The 17,674-nt window shown below is 36.2% G+C and overlaps 1 protein-coding gene across 5 annotated transcripts in view; it reads right to left on the bottom strand.

Annotated features, from left to right (window-relative positions):
* NTRK2 (neurotrophic receptor tyrosine kinase 2) overlaps positions 1-17,674 on the bottom strand; it is a 193,596-nt gene that overhangs the window by 144,304 nt on the left and 31,618 nt on the right. For all 5 annotated transcript variants that reach the window (XM_031507311.2, XM_021534431.3, XM_077790317.1 and 2 more), the window contains exons 6-8: positions 8,573-8,709; positions 5,516-5,648; positions 3,759-4,058 (exon numbers count right to left, since the gene is read on the bottom strand). In XM_031507311.2, coding sequence (XP_031363171.1) covers positions 3,759-4,058; positions 5,516-5,648; positions 8,573-8,709 — 570 coding nt within the window. The remainder of the gene's footprint in view (positions 1-3,758; positions 4,059-5,515; positions 5,649-8,572; positions 8,710-17,674) is intronic.

Below are 17,674 nucleotides of genomic sequence, written 5' to 3'. Positions count from 1 at the left end.
CAGTGAAGTAAGAGCAGAACATCATTGTCAACAGTACAAGAACCTGCTGAAAATACTAGTTGCAAACTATTTGTAGAATGGAAGCAGAAAATTAGGGTTTTTTTTTAATGCATTTGAAGATATTCCAGTATCTAGGGATATATGTCAATAGATCCCATAAGAACTGTCATGTCAATCGGCAGAAATAAATAACCAGTGAAGAAAGCCGGACTATCTGTCCTCAAGTAATCTGGCCAGAGATTTTTATCCACAAAAGTTAGTGGATTCAGTTTTCCAAGTGTAGAACATCCAGCTGCAGAAAAACAGTATTTCTAACTTGCCTTCTGTAATCTGAAGTGGAACAAAAACTCCAAACAACAAAAAAATCTCCTAGTCCTTTATTTATAATTAGATGTCAACATTTTTGTTTCTATTAATTGGAATTGTGATAAACTAAGAAGGTTAATATAACCCTTAACTCCTCCCAGACATATAAAATAAGAAGGCATCAATTCCATTCAAATATCTTTTATATAACTAAACACTTCAAATAAAGCTACAAAAATCAAGATGTTGGACAACCGCCAAATTTCAGTTTAGTATTGCTTTTTCTATTTAGCACATAGAAACATACCAACTTAATCATCAGTTGAAGTTATTTTAACACTAAACTTCACTACAGTCCTTTTGCACATTTACACACAATTATTTTCAAGGTCAAGTACAGAATGACACCTTTGTTTTGGCTCCCATTAGAAGAGGTTGTTGAGTAAATGAGCTATCAAAAGCCTTGTCCTATTCACTCATCTTTACAAACTACGTCAACTACACATGGATTATTTGCTTCTTTCTTTATAAATCTGGCAATTCCAAATAAAGCAGCAGCAAGAGAATCAATCCAAGAACACACTTCTGTAAAAAACATGTTATGCTGCACAAGCAATATGATACTTCTAAGGCATATTTAGCATATTCTTTTACTTTGACAAGATATATGTGACTTGGACTCATTCAGCTGAATTTTAATGTAAAGAGTTAGTAGATGAATAAACTTAATTAAAAATACCTATTAACGTTAAAAATGTCTCCCACATTCACTAGCCATTTTGGATCATGTTCTATGAGAACAGCCTCCAGAATAAACCATTTCTTGCTTACTGTCCACAGCAGTTAGTCTCAAATAATCAAGTCACTCTCAGCAAGAATTGGAAACCAAGAATTTTTCAGACTAAAGATACTTAAAAATACAACTAGTGAAATAGAAAATTAATTCTTCCAGGTCTTTACATTTAAAATAAATTCTTAATTTACAACATTAACTTGGGTATCATTAGCACAATCAAAATCTCACTACGGTACATGGTTTCCTCTCTTTCATGCCTGCAACCTCAGACCAGTGAAAAACAGTCCTTCAAGAAGCATGCTGAAAGTTAGGATCATCTTAGCACAAATGACATTTTCATCATGTTTGATCCAACTCTGAAAGTGGACTATTACACTATTGATGTAGAACATGCTTTAGACATACACATTTACTTTGGGTAAGCATGTGGATTATAGGTGAGGAGATCTTTAAATTTTCCTTTTATTTTTTTCCCTTTTATCTTCAGAGCATTTGCTCAAATGATGCAATAACCAGAGAATCAGTTTAAAGCTCAGTGAGTATACCCCACCCCATGAAATATCAGGACTGGTATTTAATTCAGTCATGAAGACATGAAAATGAACAAAATGCCAGGGTGTGGGCCTTAATCTTTATGCTTCAGTGTACAATATGTGGGCCAAAGGAAGCAAATATGCAGTAATGACAGCACTGAAAAAGCCTTTTAAAGATTTGAAAAAGCCTGACAGTGCTTTAAATAGTAATAGTATAGAACAAAAATTGTAATATGATGCATTTGCTTTTATGCAAGCTTTAGTGGAGGAGACAACGATGTTGCGATGTTTTCTGAAGTTCAGTTCCATGATTCTTGCAGGACAAAACTAAAAACAGAATTGAGGAGGCTAAGTAGCTAAGCCATTTCCTGTGTTGTTAATTTTTAAGACTGGTTTGGTGCCATCCACTATGCATGAACTAATTTCTAATGCAGTTACATCCTGTCTATACATAGTTCAATTTCTTCTATTCTCTTCTTGTGAAGCTTACCCCATCACAGATCTTGGGAGATTCTTAAAGAACACAGCACAGTTTATATTGGTAGAGTTACATTCTATATGAATATAAAAGGGATGAAACAAATAAATCATATTTTCTTTCTAAATTAGAGGATAGCTACAGTTCTATTTACTGTAGACAGAAGCATAAAGGAAAAACAGGAAGGACAGGGAAAGGATTTGGATCAAAGACCAAAAAAAATTATATGATCACCTAATGTATTAGAGGTAGCTGATACTCTGTTAGAAAATGAAGCTGGGTTCATATTAAATAATCAGGCTTTCAGAGAACTTCCACTGTACACAGAACATCCATGAGGTGAACTGTTTTGCTGAACAATTTAAATGCAGTATTAGGGAATACCAGTAGCTGAAACCATGACATGTTTCTGTAATGAGTCACTTTAAGGCAGAACTTCAGAGAAAAAAAGAGAAGATGAGCAATGAGCACAGCAGGAGTAAATAAAACCCAGTTTTATTAGCTCTTCATCTTCTCCTAAGGATGGGAAAGCAAAAATCTCTCTTCCGATTTCAGCAAACTGAGCTGAAAGAGTTAAAAATGAAATATTGACCATATTTTTATGGTCTGTGGCCTGAGGTGTAGGAAGAGAATTTAAATAGTCACCACTTTTTATTTTCCATCAGATAACATGACCGAGCACTGCTGTTTTAAAAAAGAATGAAGGCAACTATTTATATCACATGGTCAAAATGCCAAAGATACATACAGTCTCATATTAAGAGGTATGACTATGCAATTATCTGCACAAGATTACACTTTTATTTCTACTCCAAATGGGCAAGGTCCACTCAGAGTTTTCTTCCACATGCTACAACATGCTTGCATGTACAGTGACTGTTATTACAGCCACTTCATGTATGGCTTTGAAGATATGGAAAAAGATCAAACCACAGTGAACATCAATCACTTACAGTAGTCCCTGCAATTCAGTGAACTAGTCCGCCTTGAGCCTGCTCACATAGTATTTAGAAAGGGTGAGGGAGAATCTTTAGAGCAACTGAAGTTGCAACCATTTGAACACTGATACTCCTAGAAATGTAGATGTCTGGCCACCACCAAGACAAATGGCACTTGGACACCAAAAGTACCTCTTAAGGTCTGAGACCTTATCCATCCTCCTTCTGGGTTACTTGTTTTTTCTCCAGTTCCCTCTGGTGTCCCAAAAACAACATATTATCATGAATTCACTTATCTGCACTATCAATTTTGCAGCAAGGCACTAGATGCCACAGAAGCATCATCCACATCCTTGGTCACACTACCTAGTTCCATTCATATGCAGTACAGCAAGTTATAGAGCGGCTGAATTGCCAATCAGTGCTTTTCAGGATAAGAAACAGCAACCTTCAATTAGCTTTGGCTGGCAGGGAGAATGGTTACTCAAAGGAATGATTTACTAGCATTAATTCCCTTCAGAAGCAATAAACAAAAAGAAAATGCTTAAGAAAAGCATTATTTTCCAAGTAATATTCAAGACATTCATTCGGAGAAAAAAAGTTCTATAAAAACCTTTCTCCAAAATAATTAATCTGGCCATAAGCACTATTTCACCACTTTCATCAATTTGCAATTGTTAGCACTAAAAAAAAAAAACTACACTCACCATCTCCAGGCACTGACATGAAATGAGCATCAACCCGTTTTTCATCCTCTCCATAATCGTTCTTTGCCAGTAAGGTATAAGCACCATTATTCAGGTGTGTAGGATTGTCCAGCTGAAGGCAGCCATGGTATTCACTTTGATTGATAACATGTATTTTAGTACAGATGTATTCAGATTCATTCAATACAGCTCCTTCGTAGAACCACTGCAATGTGGGCTTAGGGTTCCCTTTCACAGTGAATGGAATACACCAGTGGTGGTCTGGAGTCGGAGACTCAATAAATGTGATATTTGGTGCAACTATATTGGAAAAAAGAGTGAAGAGTATCAGAACATTCTAAACGTGTCCTTCCTCCCTTCCCTCCCTCCCAAGTTCTCATGGAAGTATTTTTCATTCATCAGTACAAAAGTATGTTACTGGATGGAAAAGTACCTATTTGAAGGATACTCACACAGGAACATACCTGCACTTTCTAGAGTATTATGCTGAACTGAACTGAAGCCGCTCTTTAGAAAGAAATAAAACAAACTAGTTTCAAAGACTGAAAATGTGTTAAATTACTTAAAATGTGTAAGGTGTGGGAACTTCATTTACTGGATCATTTAGAAGGAGGAGAGAGACATTTTAGCTTTACTTTGCTCAAAAGACAGTGCACAAGAGTGCCGAAAGCAAGTAGTACTGGAAAGATGCTCAGCTAAGAATCCATATTTACAGATTACTTTCTTAACAGAATCAAAGACAAAACAGATTACTTAATATTCTAGATTATTCTGTCAGGGAAAAACAATTCTTTACTGTACATATTCTCATCCTTGTTCAAAACTGCTAAATGACTCAAGTTTACAGACCTCTTCTGTTTCCCCTCAAGAGGTTATTCCAACACCTTGCCCATTATTTTCCTTTATATTTATTCTTAACTAAATCAAATTCCTTCTAGTTATACACCCTTTTATCACCCATAACAGTGCCAAACTCAGAATCTCATTTACACTCTTTAAACATTTCTAGTTTATGTTTGTTCCCATAGTTATTACATATCCAATTTCAACCTACAAACCTACATCTATAGTGTTTTTTCCTAGCTTACTCTGTCATAAGCACATGCTGAGAAAAATTTGCCATCTACAAAGTGTTTCATTGCCATTTTCAATTAAACAGAAGGTTGCAACTTGTGAAAACATGCTCTGTAGCTCATGTCAAATTAATTCAGTCTGGAGTTTAGGTCTAAGAAACCACTGCTTCGCTGCATTATATGCCCCTTCTCCCTTCCTTGGCCCTGAGAAGTAAGTGTACTATTCAAAGCTATGGCAAATAAATTTACATCTGGCCATACAAACTACAACAAAGTAGTTGTTGTTTTAGGTAGTAAGCACTTAAAACATGTGTAGTCTTGTACAATTCTACTAGCCTTTACAATTCACAGTTTGCAGTTGCTAAGACAGTGTGCATGTACATTACAAACCTTCCCACACTGACAGTGCCATTCAGTAGTCAGCATTTGAGTCCTTTACTTACAGATTCTTTTAACTGGAAGACAAAGCAGTCAGAAATACATTTTTTGCAGAATACAGAGCTGAAAAAGATAAATGCAACAATGGCTGACTTGGCTAGTCCTAGCATTAACTGCATCTAACTGTAGTAGTTCACACACCTTAAGGATTTTTATTTCAACAGCCTGAAGGTCCAAAAAACACCCAGAACAGCTCCTACCAATGCAGTTTAGCCTCCAGGTCAGTATGGAGGCCCACATACGTACAGAATACTGTAAGCTCGGCAGAGGCTTGATCCTCTCCCACAATGTTCTCTGCTACACAGGAAATCTCCAGTCCACTGTCCATTGATGAGACATTCTTGATGGTGAGAGAGGCAGGGTTTTTATTTGTGTCACTCTAAAAATGATCAGAAAAACATTTATGCGTCAAGTACAGCCTTAAGAACAAAGGAGAGGGAGGCAATTACTGGCCACAGTTGAACGACATTTTTCATTTTCCCTTCCTTTTAGTTGTATCTATCCACAGCTAACCAAAGACTTATTTTGGTGTCTCATCCAAACAGACATAAAACATGTACAGAACCAATTCTAACACTCAGTGGCAGCAGATTCAAAGCTGCAAAATCCTGCCACAAAAAATTGCACTCAACCATGTTTCTGCCCTGTCACTTCTGGTCTGTGCCCTTTTTTTACTACTTTATCCTTTCTAAATAAATGTTTTTTCCCCTTTGCTCATCTCTCTCTCCTACTCATGACTGATTTCTCCCTCTTCTCTAAACCCTTTTCTTCCTGCTTATATTCTATCCAATCCTTGCTTTACTCATCCTTTTCTCTCTTTCCTTTAAATTTATGCTTGACATCTCTTCCACTGCTGCCTTCTGAGCCCTACTGTATCTTGACATGTTTTGTATCTCCTTCTTAACCAAATTCTCTTTAAAGGTTCTTTTCTCAAGAAACCTTCCACAAGAAACTGCATACCTTCTACTACCTAAGCTATTGCCCAAGTGTTGTTTTGTGTGTTTAAGAACAAGCTAATTAAGGTAAGAATGATGATTCTTAAAACTCTTGATTTTTATGATCCTTACAAAGCTGAGTGTCTATCTATAATCTTAAATAACATACTGACTATGCAACTATGTTGGACTGGCTAAACAAATATGGCTGAATTACCCCCCCACACACAAAAAAAGCACTAGTAAGCTAGTGCTGTCTGATATTAATAAATCAGGCCCTTCATATGATCTCCAAATAATTATTTCCATATTTAAATTTTTCATAAAGAGCTAGACTATTTTGTTAAACTGGAAAGGAATCAAAACACCCTCCAAAAATAAATAATAATTATGATAATTTTTAAAATTACTTTTGAAGTACTTTTTGTAATGTACACTGTAAGTGCTACAGACAACACAAACAGGTAAGCCACTATAATTGTAAAACCACAGCAACTTTAGATGGCAGTCAACAGGAATACATGGGAATGCTCCTGCATACAGTCCTGTGCAAAAAGGATTTTGGAGCTTGAGATGACAGCCTAACTCCATGAGTTCAATGTCCCTTCAATCTCAGTGTGACAGTAGGGGAGGCAGGTGGAAAAGCAAACACCCCTTCACACATTTTCCTATTTTGCAAATCTCAGAGCTGAGCAGTGCTCAAAGCTGACTAAAGACCCTCTGAAAGCAGGGAGGCTGAAACACAGGCTCAGGACTGAAATTTAGAGCAAGAAAAATCTAAACAACATCAGTCAAACTATCCATCAACATATAGAACTTAAAGGTTAGCTTTGCAGAACTAAAGCCTAGTTTTAACCTTTGCTAATGTCCCTCTTGTAAAAGAGGTGAGAGGAAACAGTTAAAAGAAGCATACAAGATGAAGAAAATGAAGGCAGAATCTGAGATACTGAAGTGAAACAAAAGAAACCAAAAGCAACATTTATAGAAAAGGATAGTTGAGAATCACAGATAAGGTCTAAAAGGTCTAAAAGGCTCATGCTCTTCTGCTATTGAAAACAGTGCTGTGCTCCATGGCTAAGTTGTAGGCAGCCCATATTATAAGCCCCTCTACAACAGCATGATGAAGTTATGCCAGGATAGAATACTCATGGAAAATTTGAAGCAAACTGACCATGGCATTTCCAAGATAGGACGGTTAAAAAAATTAGGTTATCTCACTTCTTGAACATTTGTTTTGGCTCCCAGAATTAAAACTTTTTAAAAATTTTGAAAAATATTGCAACTTGGCAGAGGTTCCCCAAAATGTTTTAATTTCTTGTTCTCAATGACGACTGATGCCTTGATGCCTCTGGGGAGTTTTACAGATCAGAGAAAATTTTAAAAATACAACTAGAGCTCTGCAGAGCTCTTACTTATGAAAGCTGGAATGAAAGACAGATTACTTAAATTCTGTACAAGCCCAATGTAACAAAATTTGGAAAGAAAATACAAAACTCTGAGACTCAAAATCCTCACTGCAAGAAGAGTTTTGAAAGTACACTTTCCACACCTTGTACAGACCAAGAAGCTTTACACAGCGTGCACCATCATGATTGTAGGAAAGCAAATGCCATAAAATCGTAATAAACATGGGTTTTTCCTATTGTGAAATCATAGCAATTTATGAGCTCAGCAGCTGCTTATATGCTCCTCCTTTTTCAATATTTCAATCAGAAAGGACTTAAGTAGCACAGTCTACAAAACCAAAAAATAAAAATATAAAGAGCCCAGTAAATAAAATTTTCCCACATAGGTGTTTTCAATGAGGAAAAAGATTCATACATCATTAAAAAAACAAACCAAAACAAATCCAGCCTGACAGTATTTTAAGTAAAATGTTCAATTTCAAGGTTTTCTGTTGCTGCTAAGTATGTTGAAGAAAAATTATGCATGCCACAAATATTTACAACCAAATTCAAACACACTGAATTATTAAATGAAAATATAATATTATTAGAGACCCAAAGTTTTTTCACAATCAGTATAGATTAGATTTAATCTCTGTAGGTAGTTATCAGTGATAAGAGAGTCCTTGTGTTTCAATATTCCAATTCACATTGCTTCCAAAAATTTATATTACTCTTATTTACAAGTGAGCATCCAAAAAACCAGAGTGCAAATGAGAATCTTGAGAAACAAATGTCTGCCATTCACCAAAAGCACTGCCACAGTCACGCTTGATTGAAAGAAACTGGAAGATAAATCTAATCCAACATTAACTTTCTATTTCATCTTTTAATAAAAGGTTAACTAGATCTGGACATGAAACTTCATTCCATCTTTCAGCAGATGTCACCTGAATTGTCACATGTTTGAATATAAATCTTACCTCGTGGTTTGAAACAAGATTAGTTACCACCCAGGATACATTTGGGGGTGGCCCACCAGTAGTATCACAGTACAACGTGATGCTCTTTCCTTCCACCACGGTGATGTTGTAATTGCTTAAGTTTGCTGAGGGCAAGTCTGTGATAGAAACAACAACACAATAACCCAACATGCATTTGTATTTGACTGAATAGACACTATGCAACTCGAAGCAAGCAATACATCAAATATTCACTGTAGTCAATACTATTCAGCCAGACAGTACGAACAGCATCTTTGGAAATAAAAATCGACAATATTTTGCTGCTATGTATTTTCTGCATCTCCTCTGCTTCACATCCTAAGAAAACATTACTGCATGTGGAAATATATTAACTAGCTGATTAAAAATAGTTTATATATATATATATATATATATATATATATATATATACACACAGGAATGTATGTCAGGTGCACAAATAGAAATTATCTTAACTCCAAATTGAAAAAAAACCCTTTTCCTTTACTCTTTAAAACTGGAAATTGTATCTATCTCTTTATAACAGCGACAAAGTAACCTCTGGGTTCCACTGACGTTGTGGTATGCCCACTGTTCTTCATAACACTAACAGGAAAATCCAATTAGCTCCCAGTATCCCACAAGAGACTGAAGGCCTCTTTCTCATACAGAGACATAGCTCAGAGTGGGCAGGGCAAAACCTAGAACTTAAGCTCAAAGGGGGGAAAACAGTGAACTTATAAGATTGAATAAAGAAGGGAAAGGACAGAAGAGAGGGTTAACAATTGCACAGAGCACAAAGCACATCAGCCGATTTTTCTATTGTCCTCAGGAAAGCAGAAAAGCAGTGGGATACACTCATCAGGAAACAAGACCAGATTTTGCAAGAATTAGAACTCCCTCTCCATCTTACAATTATAAATCACTCTGTGCCTAAGGCACCCAAAGCAATGGAAACTTTCCAGAGTGTAAATTTAAGCTGAATGTTTAAAAAAACATAAAGAATTATAGAATTTCCCTCTACAAAACAATACTAGCAATATCAGTAGATTTCAGCCACAGAGGGATTCACATTTCATATATATTTAGGTATCATTGTTACTGTGCATCATTCTAGAAATAACATCTTTCTTAAAAGATACTAGGTCATCATTGGAAGCTGGTACACTCTGTAGAGAGTCTTGGTCTCCTTTATGAGGCATTTCATATCAACTGTTCCAGGCAAATTTTACTTTCAATTTATCATCTCAAATAATCAAGCTTATCTGCTGTGCAGGACCTTTATGCATGATTTTGCAATGACTTTTCTTTTTCTGAAACAATAGCTCTTTTTGGCTGTGTTTTTTAGTTGAGAGTACAGCAGTTTCATCATGGACTTGCTGGTATAGAAGTTTAGCAGAGAAATTTTTCTTTATGTAAAAGATCCAAAACAAATAAATAACCATCAAATCACTGTGAATACATTCATATGTTTGCTGGAGGTTCAACAGAAGCTAGATGTATTGGAAACCTCCCTTGAATTAGTTCAATAAAATATAACTGAGTGGAAGCAATACAAAAAAGAAGATGAATAATTTTCCAGACAATGCTTTCCAGCCTAATAAGATTTGAAGATCAGCAGAAGTATACAATAACTGCTCAGGCAATTCTCACAGTGTTTTAGGTAGTGTGGTAATATTATTCCCATTATAGGCATCATGGATTTCTTCTATTATGTTCACTTTATAAATCATGTGTTGAAGTCTATTGAGACAGAGCTGGGGAGTTTGTGTGCCTTGATGCAGTAATCTGTTAGCGAAGGTAGCCATCTGCTCTTGCCTGCTGTGAATTCAGATCTCACCAATGTCTGTCAACTAGCTGAGCAGGAAAAAAAACTAATCTTAGGGAACATTTGGATATTAATTATGCTAGTTAGAGAACAAGGGGAGCACTAATGAGATAATTTGCTTTATAAAGTTACACTTCCACAACACCTCTAAATACTATTCCAATTACTCTTGCCAGACCTGAACATGCAAAGAGAATAAAGATTCCCACTCTTCTTAACCCCACCACTTGGGAGGAGGTCTACATGATGGATTAGCATTTCATTGTGCAAACTGGCACAGCTCCTACTAACACATCACTTCATGTGAAACCTCTCATGCAAGCATAAATAAAAATAACATTTTTCCCCTTAGAGGTCTCCTTTAAATAACTGTTAAGTTTTGAGAAAATTTCTTCCTGCAATGTGTTTATTCATAGGATAAGCAACTGAAGTTTAGTTCCTCTGGTACTGCCTCTGGTTCCCACCCAGAACTACATCTAGTTCTTTTTTTTTTTTTTTGCAGAAGTCTGCACATGTCATGTTGGTATTACATCTCAAATGGAAACAACTACATCATGCTGCATCCTGTCAGACGGCTATAAAATAATAGTGCTCATTATTCTGTATGTTCATAAAGTTCTAAAAACCAACTGCAAGACCCCCTGCATCTAAAAAGGTACAAATGGAATGGAATGGAATGGAATGGAATGGAATGGAATGGAATGGAATGGAATGGAATGGAATGGAATGGAGTTAGAATTAGACTAGATTAGAAATCATATTATAGTTTGTGTTTTCTTTTACTCTTCTTCCCAGTCATAAGATGGGTGGAAAACACAAGAATTATCTTAGCATTCATTTTCTCTGGTTGGATATATTGAGATAGTGTGCTTTAACTGCAGGGTAATTTTACTTTGATTTCCAGTGGCACCCAGACTGCTCCACAATAAAATCCACACTAGCTGAGATGTGGCTCTATTTGGGAAATGCAAACAGTCACATAAGGCCTCATCTAGACATATGATACATTGCGTTTCCCAGCAAAGCAGTGACACTAAGCAGCAAAAACTGTACTGAAAAATAATTGTATGCTAAAAGAACACAATAAACCTTAACATACACAAATGCTCAGACTGTATGCCCAGTGTAGTGGAGACCATTTCTTTAGGCCAGTAGCACTTTGACTCTTATAGAACTGCAGAGATAGCCAACCACGCTGCCTTTACTCCTGAGTCAGTTTGGCTAAATACAGTGGTTTAGATAGTTATCACTTTTGTTGGCAAGGATGTACATATGTGCATTTTAAAGGACTTTGTAAAAAGCAGTTGATACAGATAGCACACTCAAATATTTTTGTATAATGCCAGCATAGTAAGATTAGACTGTAGCATAAGGGTCTGTACAAGGTAGGCCTGACATCAGCCTTCCACAAGTTTCATCTTGGTATGTGTCAGACAGATTAATCCACGCCTCAAAACACAAACCACAATCTCTGTTACAAACTTTGATAGAATTAATGATTATAACTCTGGATATCAGCAATAACCCTGCTAGTACCTGATTGATTTTTGCAATATATTTGAAGTTTGCTATATTCTTGGCTTAACCTTCTGCAACAGTATGTTGCATACAAGAGTCTCTTCCTTTTATGAGTTCTGGAATTTCTCACAGACTTTCAAATTTATTGAGTACTCTCATGTTCTGGTATACAGGGTAAAAAGAGAGTTTCTGAATTATGGTTTTAAGACCACCTTCTTTAATTTTGTTTTTCGATTCCTCTTTCTTTTGAATAATCTCTTCAAAGCTTTTCAATCTCTAGAAAAATGGGAGGACAGAACCTGCTACTGAGAACTTTAAACAGTAGTGTAGACAGCAACACAGTGTGAGATGAAATCATACACTAAAATCCATGTGTTTCCATTATGCACTAGTACATAATAGCTATATGCTTTCACCACATACAGAATATATTCTCACATATTCAGCATTATTATACTTCATTCTCAGGAGTAGGCAGCTCTAGACTAGAATAAGCAGACACTTTCCTCACCCCAGTGCAACTAGCCAGTACTAGACACAAGCAGGAGGAACTAATTTATATCAGCTGAGTCTTGCCAAATACCATCTCATGCTTTAGGAGAAACAAACATTCCTTAAAGTAGAATTTGAGGGGGGAGGGGGGTGCATTTACCTTTACAGACCATCATTAGTGCAAAAGGAGGGCCTGAAGCCGTCAGACAGTGAAACTGTCAAGCATCACTAGGGAATGACTCACCTCTTCCCTGTGCACAGCTGGGACTTCAACAACCACAAAACCAACACTTTGGATGCCATTTTCAAAGGTTACTACTACATTTGGCTACACAACTGTCAGTGGAAATTAAGAAAATGTATGTGCCTGTATTCCTACAGGGCTTTCCAAGTCTTCATGCTGCTACTTATTACTTTCTACAGAAAACTTAAACTGGCTTTCCTAGAGCCAGACTGTCACTATATGTCAAAGGAAGGATATGATCTAATAGGGAAATAAAAACTCTACTCTGTAACTCAACTCTTAACACAAAGAACTTTAGCCAGTATGCTAAAGGAACATTTTAGTCTTAAGCCAGAAGAAGCAAATCCACCATTACACCAAAGATATTATTTAATTATCTGTAGTATAAAAAAATTTTATAAAATTAATACCAGATTTGCTTTTTCTGCTTCAACTTTCACCTGATCAGTTCTACGATTTTTTCAGTTGCTAAAAAAACCTTTAAATATTATCTCAATATGGTCAATTGGCCTCACTAACTTAAGAAATTATATGATAAAAAAATTAGTACCTGAGAGAATACTGTAAATTCAATATTGCATTAATTTATGCCATCCTTTGCACACTAAGCCCCTGATTTTCATCAGCCTCTCAACAAACTCCCAGGAGCCTAGACATGACAGTATCACTAAATGGTTTTCAGTGTGGTCCATGTCATCTCCTGTTTGCTTGGCATGCTTTTGGAGGTCAATTTGTTGTGTAATAAGAACAAGATAATACCACAAAAAATTACGATTTTTTCTGCATCTGATTTTTAACCAGGTAATTTTAATCTTCACCTGAAATCCTTAACCATCTTTTTAATAACTATATCAGGCATAGAATGATTAAAATAACACTGAGGCAGCAACCATCTGCAGCAGCAGCCTACCAGAACAACTCATTTATAAAACATCCACTGCAATTCTTAGGGCACAGTGATTAAAATCAATCTACTTTCCTCACATAAGATTCCAGTAAAGTCTATGGCTCTTTTTTCTCCTGGTTTGGCTTTTTCACTCTAGGGACAAAACATGCAATTAATTACACCACTACAGCAGAGGCTGGTAACAACCACTACATGTACTGTCTGGAGCCTGAAAACAGGATGGTTGACAATGCAATTTGTCATGAACTGTCATATGGATCTGCAAATTTCAGGGGTCTTACTTGCTCAAAACTGGCTGTATGGAAAGCAGGATATGATGATACAATGTTCCTTGTGTTATTCTATTGAAATAGTGCCGAATTTGAAAAGGCAGTAATGTTTACTAATTCCATAAGTTTTTTACTATGTACTTTCAAGGGTTTAAAACAAAACAAAAAACAGTGAGAAAGATCTAGTAATTCTAGCTATAAAGATAAGAGCTGTCAGATATGTGATTCACCTCTTGGGTTTCATTTAACAAAAGCTTGCAGCCAACAAGCCCTGAGCCAGATTTCCAGCCTGACTGCATCTTCAAAGGACTATAAAAAGGATACCCCAATAATTTACATGCAAAGCATGAATGAAAGAAACACAAGCAATTGTTTCCATTTCCTGTTGTATCACAGCTACAGAATCAAAATCCTCAATACATAGAAAATTGCAGAAATCTCATAGAAGTTGTAGCAAGATGAGAAGCACAAACATATTCAATGAAGATTAAAAAAATATGTTAGGTAAATAATATACAGAATTAGCAGAAATAAAGAACATTTAAAACAAATTTTAATGTTTCATTTATCTTCCACAGCCAAACATCCCCATCTCCATTTTTTTTGAAGATCTAAGATGCCTTTCCTCTCCCGTCTTCATTTCATGATACTAACCACCATGCATCTCTATCACTTCACTAAGATTTCGCCATCATGAACAACAAAACTTGAAATTTCCAATAGGTTAAAATGGAAAGTAAAGGTGTTAATCTTAGAGTCGTAAGAGGAAAAGATGAAAATGAATTTGGAATCATGACCCATCTCCCCATATTTTCATACTTTGCCCTCTGTGTGTGAATGTAAATTTAAAAAACCTGGATCAAAATTTCTTCAAATCTTCAAAAGAATACATAGCCATGGAATAAAACACTGAATCACCACTAAATAGACATATGCTTGCCATGTGGCACAGTAAATATTGGTGGGTATTTTCCACAATGACCAAATGTACCAATGGTACTTTGCATAGGTTGGGCAGAACGTATTTCTGTCAGAAGGCAGAATGAGAGATATGGCAGATCACTGAGCCTCCCAGATATTTAAAAATACTAAATTAAATCTCCCTCCTCTCATGGCATGCCTGATTGCCACTTTCAACCAGGAACCTTTACAGAACCTTTACAGAAAAATTAAACAAATACAGTCTCTACTAGAAGATGATGAGTCTAATTTAAAGTATTGCTTTCCCAGATCAAATGCAGTCTTACTTTGCCTTTAAACACTCCATCACTCCATATGTAACTAAAGCTTTCACTAGAAGCAAACTTCTTTACACAGAGCCAGCACATGCCACAGCAAAGGCCACAAGACTTGCTAACTCCTCTTCACGACCACAGCGACAAGCACTGTCTCCACAGAACTGTCACACCATCACCATCCAGGGCTTCAAAAGCCATAATGAATGCAGTGCACCCAAAAAATACCAACAGATGTGCACACAAATTTATTTGGACACCAAGTTGTCATCTGCAGTCAACCTCTACAGAAGCTCTGAAGGTTGCTGCTGATATTTCAAACCAGATGAAGGGCTTACATCTCCAAGGTTACATCAGCCCCTTCATCAGCTCCTTAACTTCTTCCCAGGACCTTTCTTTTAAGAGCCTTAGGTGTAGTCTGGATTCTAATAGGAAGGTGCTGAATAAAATAGGATCTTGCATATTATTACCTGGTCTCCAGTAATAATATAAACAAGAATAAGTTTATATTCATTAATGTAAAAACAAATCTGCAGGACTCAAGTGTTTTTACAGATGCTTTCAACCTTATCAACTATTCCCTTGCTAGTAGTATTATGAAGGTATCCAACCATGTTTTCTGAATGGCTAAGGAAATTAAATTACACTTGGTGAAATTGTTCTAACATGGCATTTAAGCTACAGTTGCTCCACGATAGCTTTTGAAGGAAAACCAAAGGTAGTTGCCATTGGGCTGAATATGTCAGCCACAAGCTTAACAGATGAACTGAGAGTTAAACAGCCTTTGAAATGTAAATTAATGAGGCCCAAACCAGCTTAAGCAAACCTCTAACAAATGGCGTCTTATTCACCAAGTGTATGTAATGAAGTTTCAGTATTGTTATCCACAGAATTTCATGTGTGCCCAGAAAATAGTCAAAATAATGCCAACCTGCCTAATGTTGCAACATGATAAACATGTGATCCTAAACATTTTCAGAGAAAAACATAAAAAAAGTAAAACAATGGGTTTCACTTTTGGTACCAAGTATACCATATGCCAAGTATATTATTGAAGGCATGCCTTGAAGGATTCTCCTTTTAAAAAACCAGCACATTCTTTAGACTTCAGGGTAGAGTTATTTAGTCATCAGTCTTCACCTATATAAAGTAAGAATATTGCCAGAAAAGAGTCAAAGAGCTGTTCTCCTTAGCAGATCAGTACTCCACCCTTACACAGTTGTATCAAGTCAGGCACAGAGAGTACCTCTGTAAACCTGCACAATGTTGTGAGTTCAGAAACACTTACTTCCCTTGAATAATGCTTTACTTCTTTCTAGTTCTAATATACTTTGAATTATAAATCTCCTTTGTTGACATTTAAGCAGAACTTGAATCAGTATTATCAAACAAAAATACTACATGTGGCTCAGCTATCATCATTCACAATCACTGATTTACACAGATTGTCATACCTAAACATCTGTATGAAAGTTGATGTTTGATTCACAAATAGGTAAATGTTGTATCTTCAGAAGAAAATTATATATGTATCTTTGAATATAAGATTACTCTTGCCTTTCAAACTCCATATAATTTTGGTTATTTCCACTTACAGTCTAGAAAATTCTTCTAATTAAGTTTGGAAAATTTTAACTCAACTTGAGAGCAACAGTGAAACCCCATTACTGTCAAAGTCTCACCAAAAAATGGAAGTTTTTAACATAGCCCACAGTCACAGATAAGAATTAAAACTCTTACAGGGAAAATAAGAGTTTGCCACCACACATCATGCACCACATCTAGTTCTTGTGCCCAAATAAACAACACAGGCTAGAGAATACAATATTCTCCTTCTAATAGTCTTATCTAGTGAAATCTAGCTGATAGTGGAAAAAAATATCAACACCCACAAGCCTTTGCATGTGGTTTTAGACTGCACTGTACTGCAATTGCTTAAGAGCTAATCCTTATTTTTTTGGCTCAGTAATACTACAGATCTTTTCTGTGAATTCAAAGAAACAAATGTGTCAATCCTTCAGTTTGCCTTTATTCCTTCTTAGGATTTATTACCACCTGCCTCCAGTCTCGTTTTACACTTATTTACCTCTAGCACAAAAACCAAAATCACCAGAAAAAGCCTTAAATGAAGCTAGACCCAGTTCTAGTCCATTTTCAGTCATCTGAGCAATTACCTGTTAAAAATCACGGGTTTCCCCAACAAGTAAGAAATGGGCAAGCAGTTACTTTAGCTTGAAATTCTACATTACAACAACTTCTAAAATTTTTTCAGCCATACACAAGTATCCTAGTACGCACTAAGAGCAACACCATGGTAGTTTGTGTGCAGAAGAAAAGACAGGCAAAGGATTTGAGCACTCATTAAATCACATAGCTCTCAGACCAGACAACAGTTCCACTGTCAGGCTGCAGATGTAAACAGCCAGCCAGTCTGAATATACCTTAGTGATGTGTAAAGCAAATCAGCACAGGGAACTAATCTGCAACATTGTTCAGTAGCTTGCAGCTAGCATACATGACCAGTGATAAGAAAGAAGGCACCTAAAAACACCATATATGACAAAAAAAGCATCCAAAGCTGGCACAGTAAGCAAAACTGAAAGACATAT

The sequence above is a fragment of the Lonchura striata genome, chromosome Z (genome assembly GCF_046129695.1).
Source record: "Lonchura striata isolate bLonStr1 chromosome Z, bLonStr1.mat, whole genome shotgun sequence".
Taxonomy (NCBI): domain Eukaryota; kingdom Metazoa; phylum Chordata; class Aves; order Passeriformes; family Estrildidae; genus Lonchura; species Lonchura striata.
Note: the sequence above shows the minus strand (reverse complement) of the source record. Positions and strands in the feature narration are given on the sequence as shown.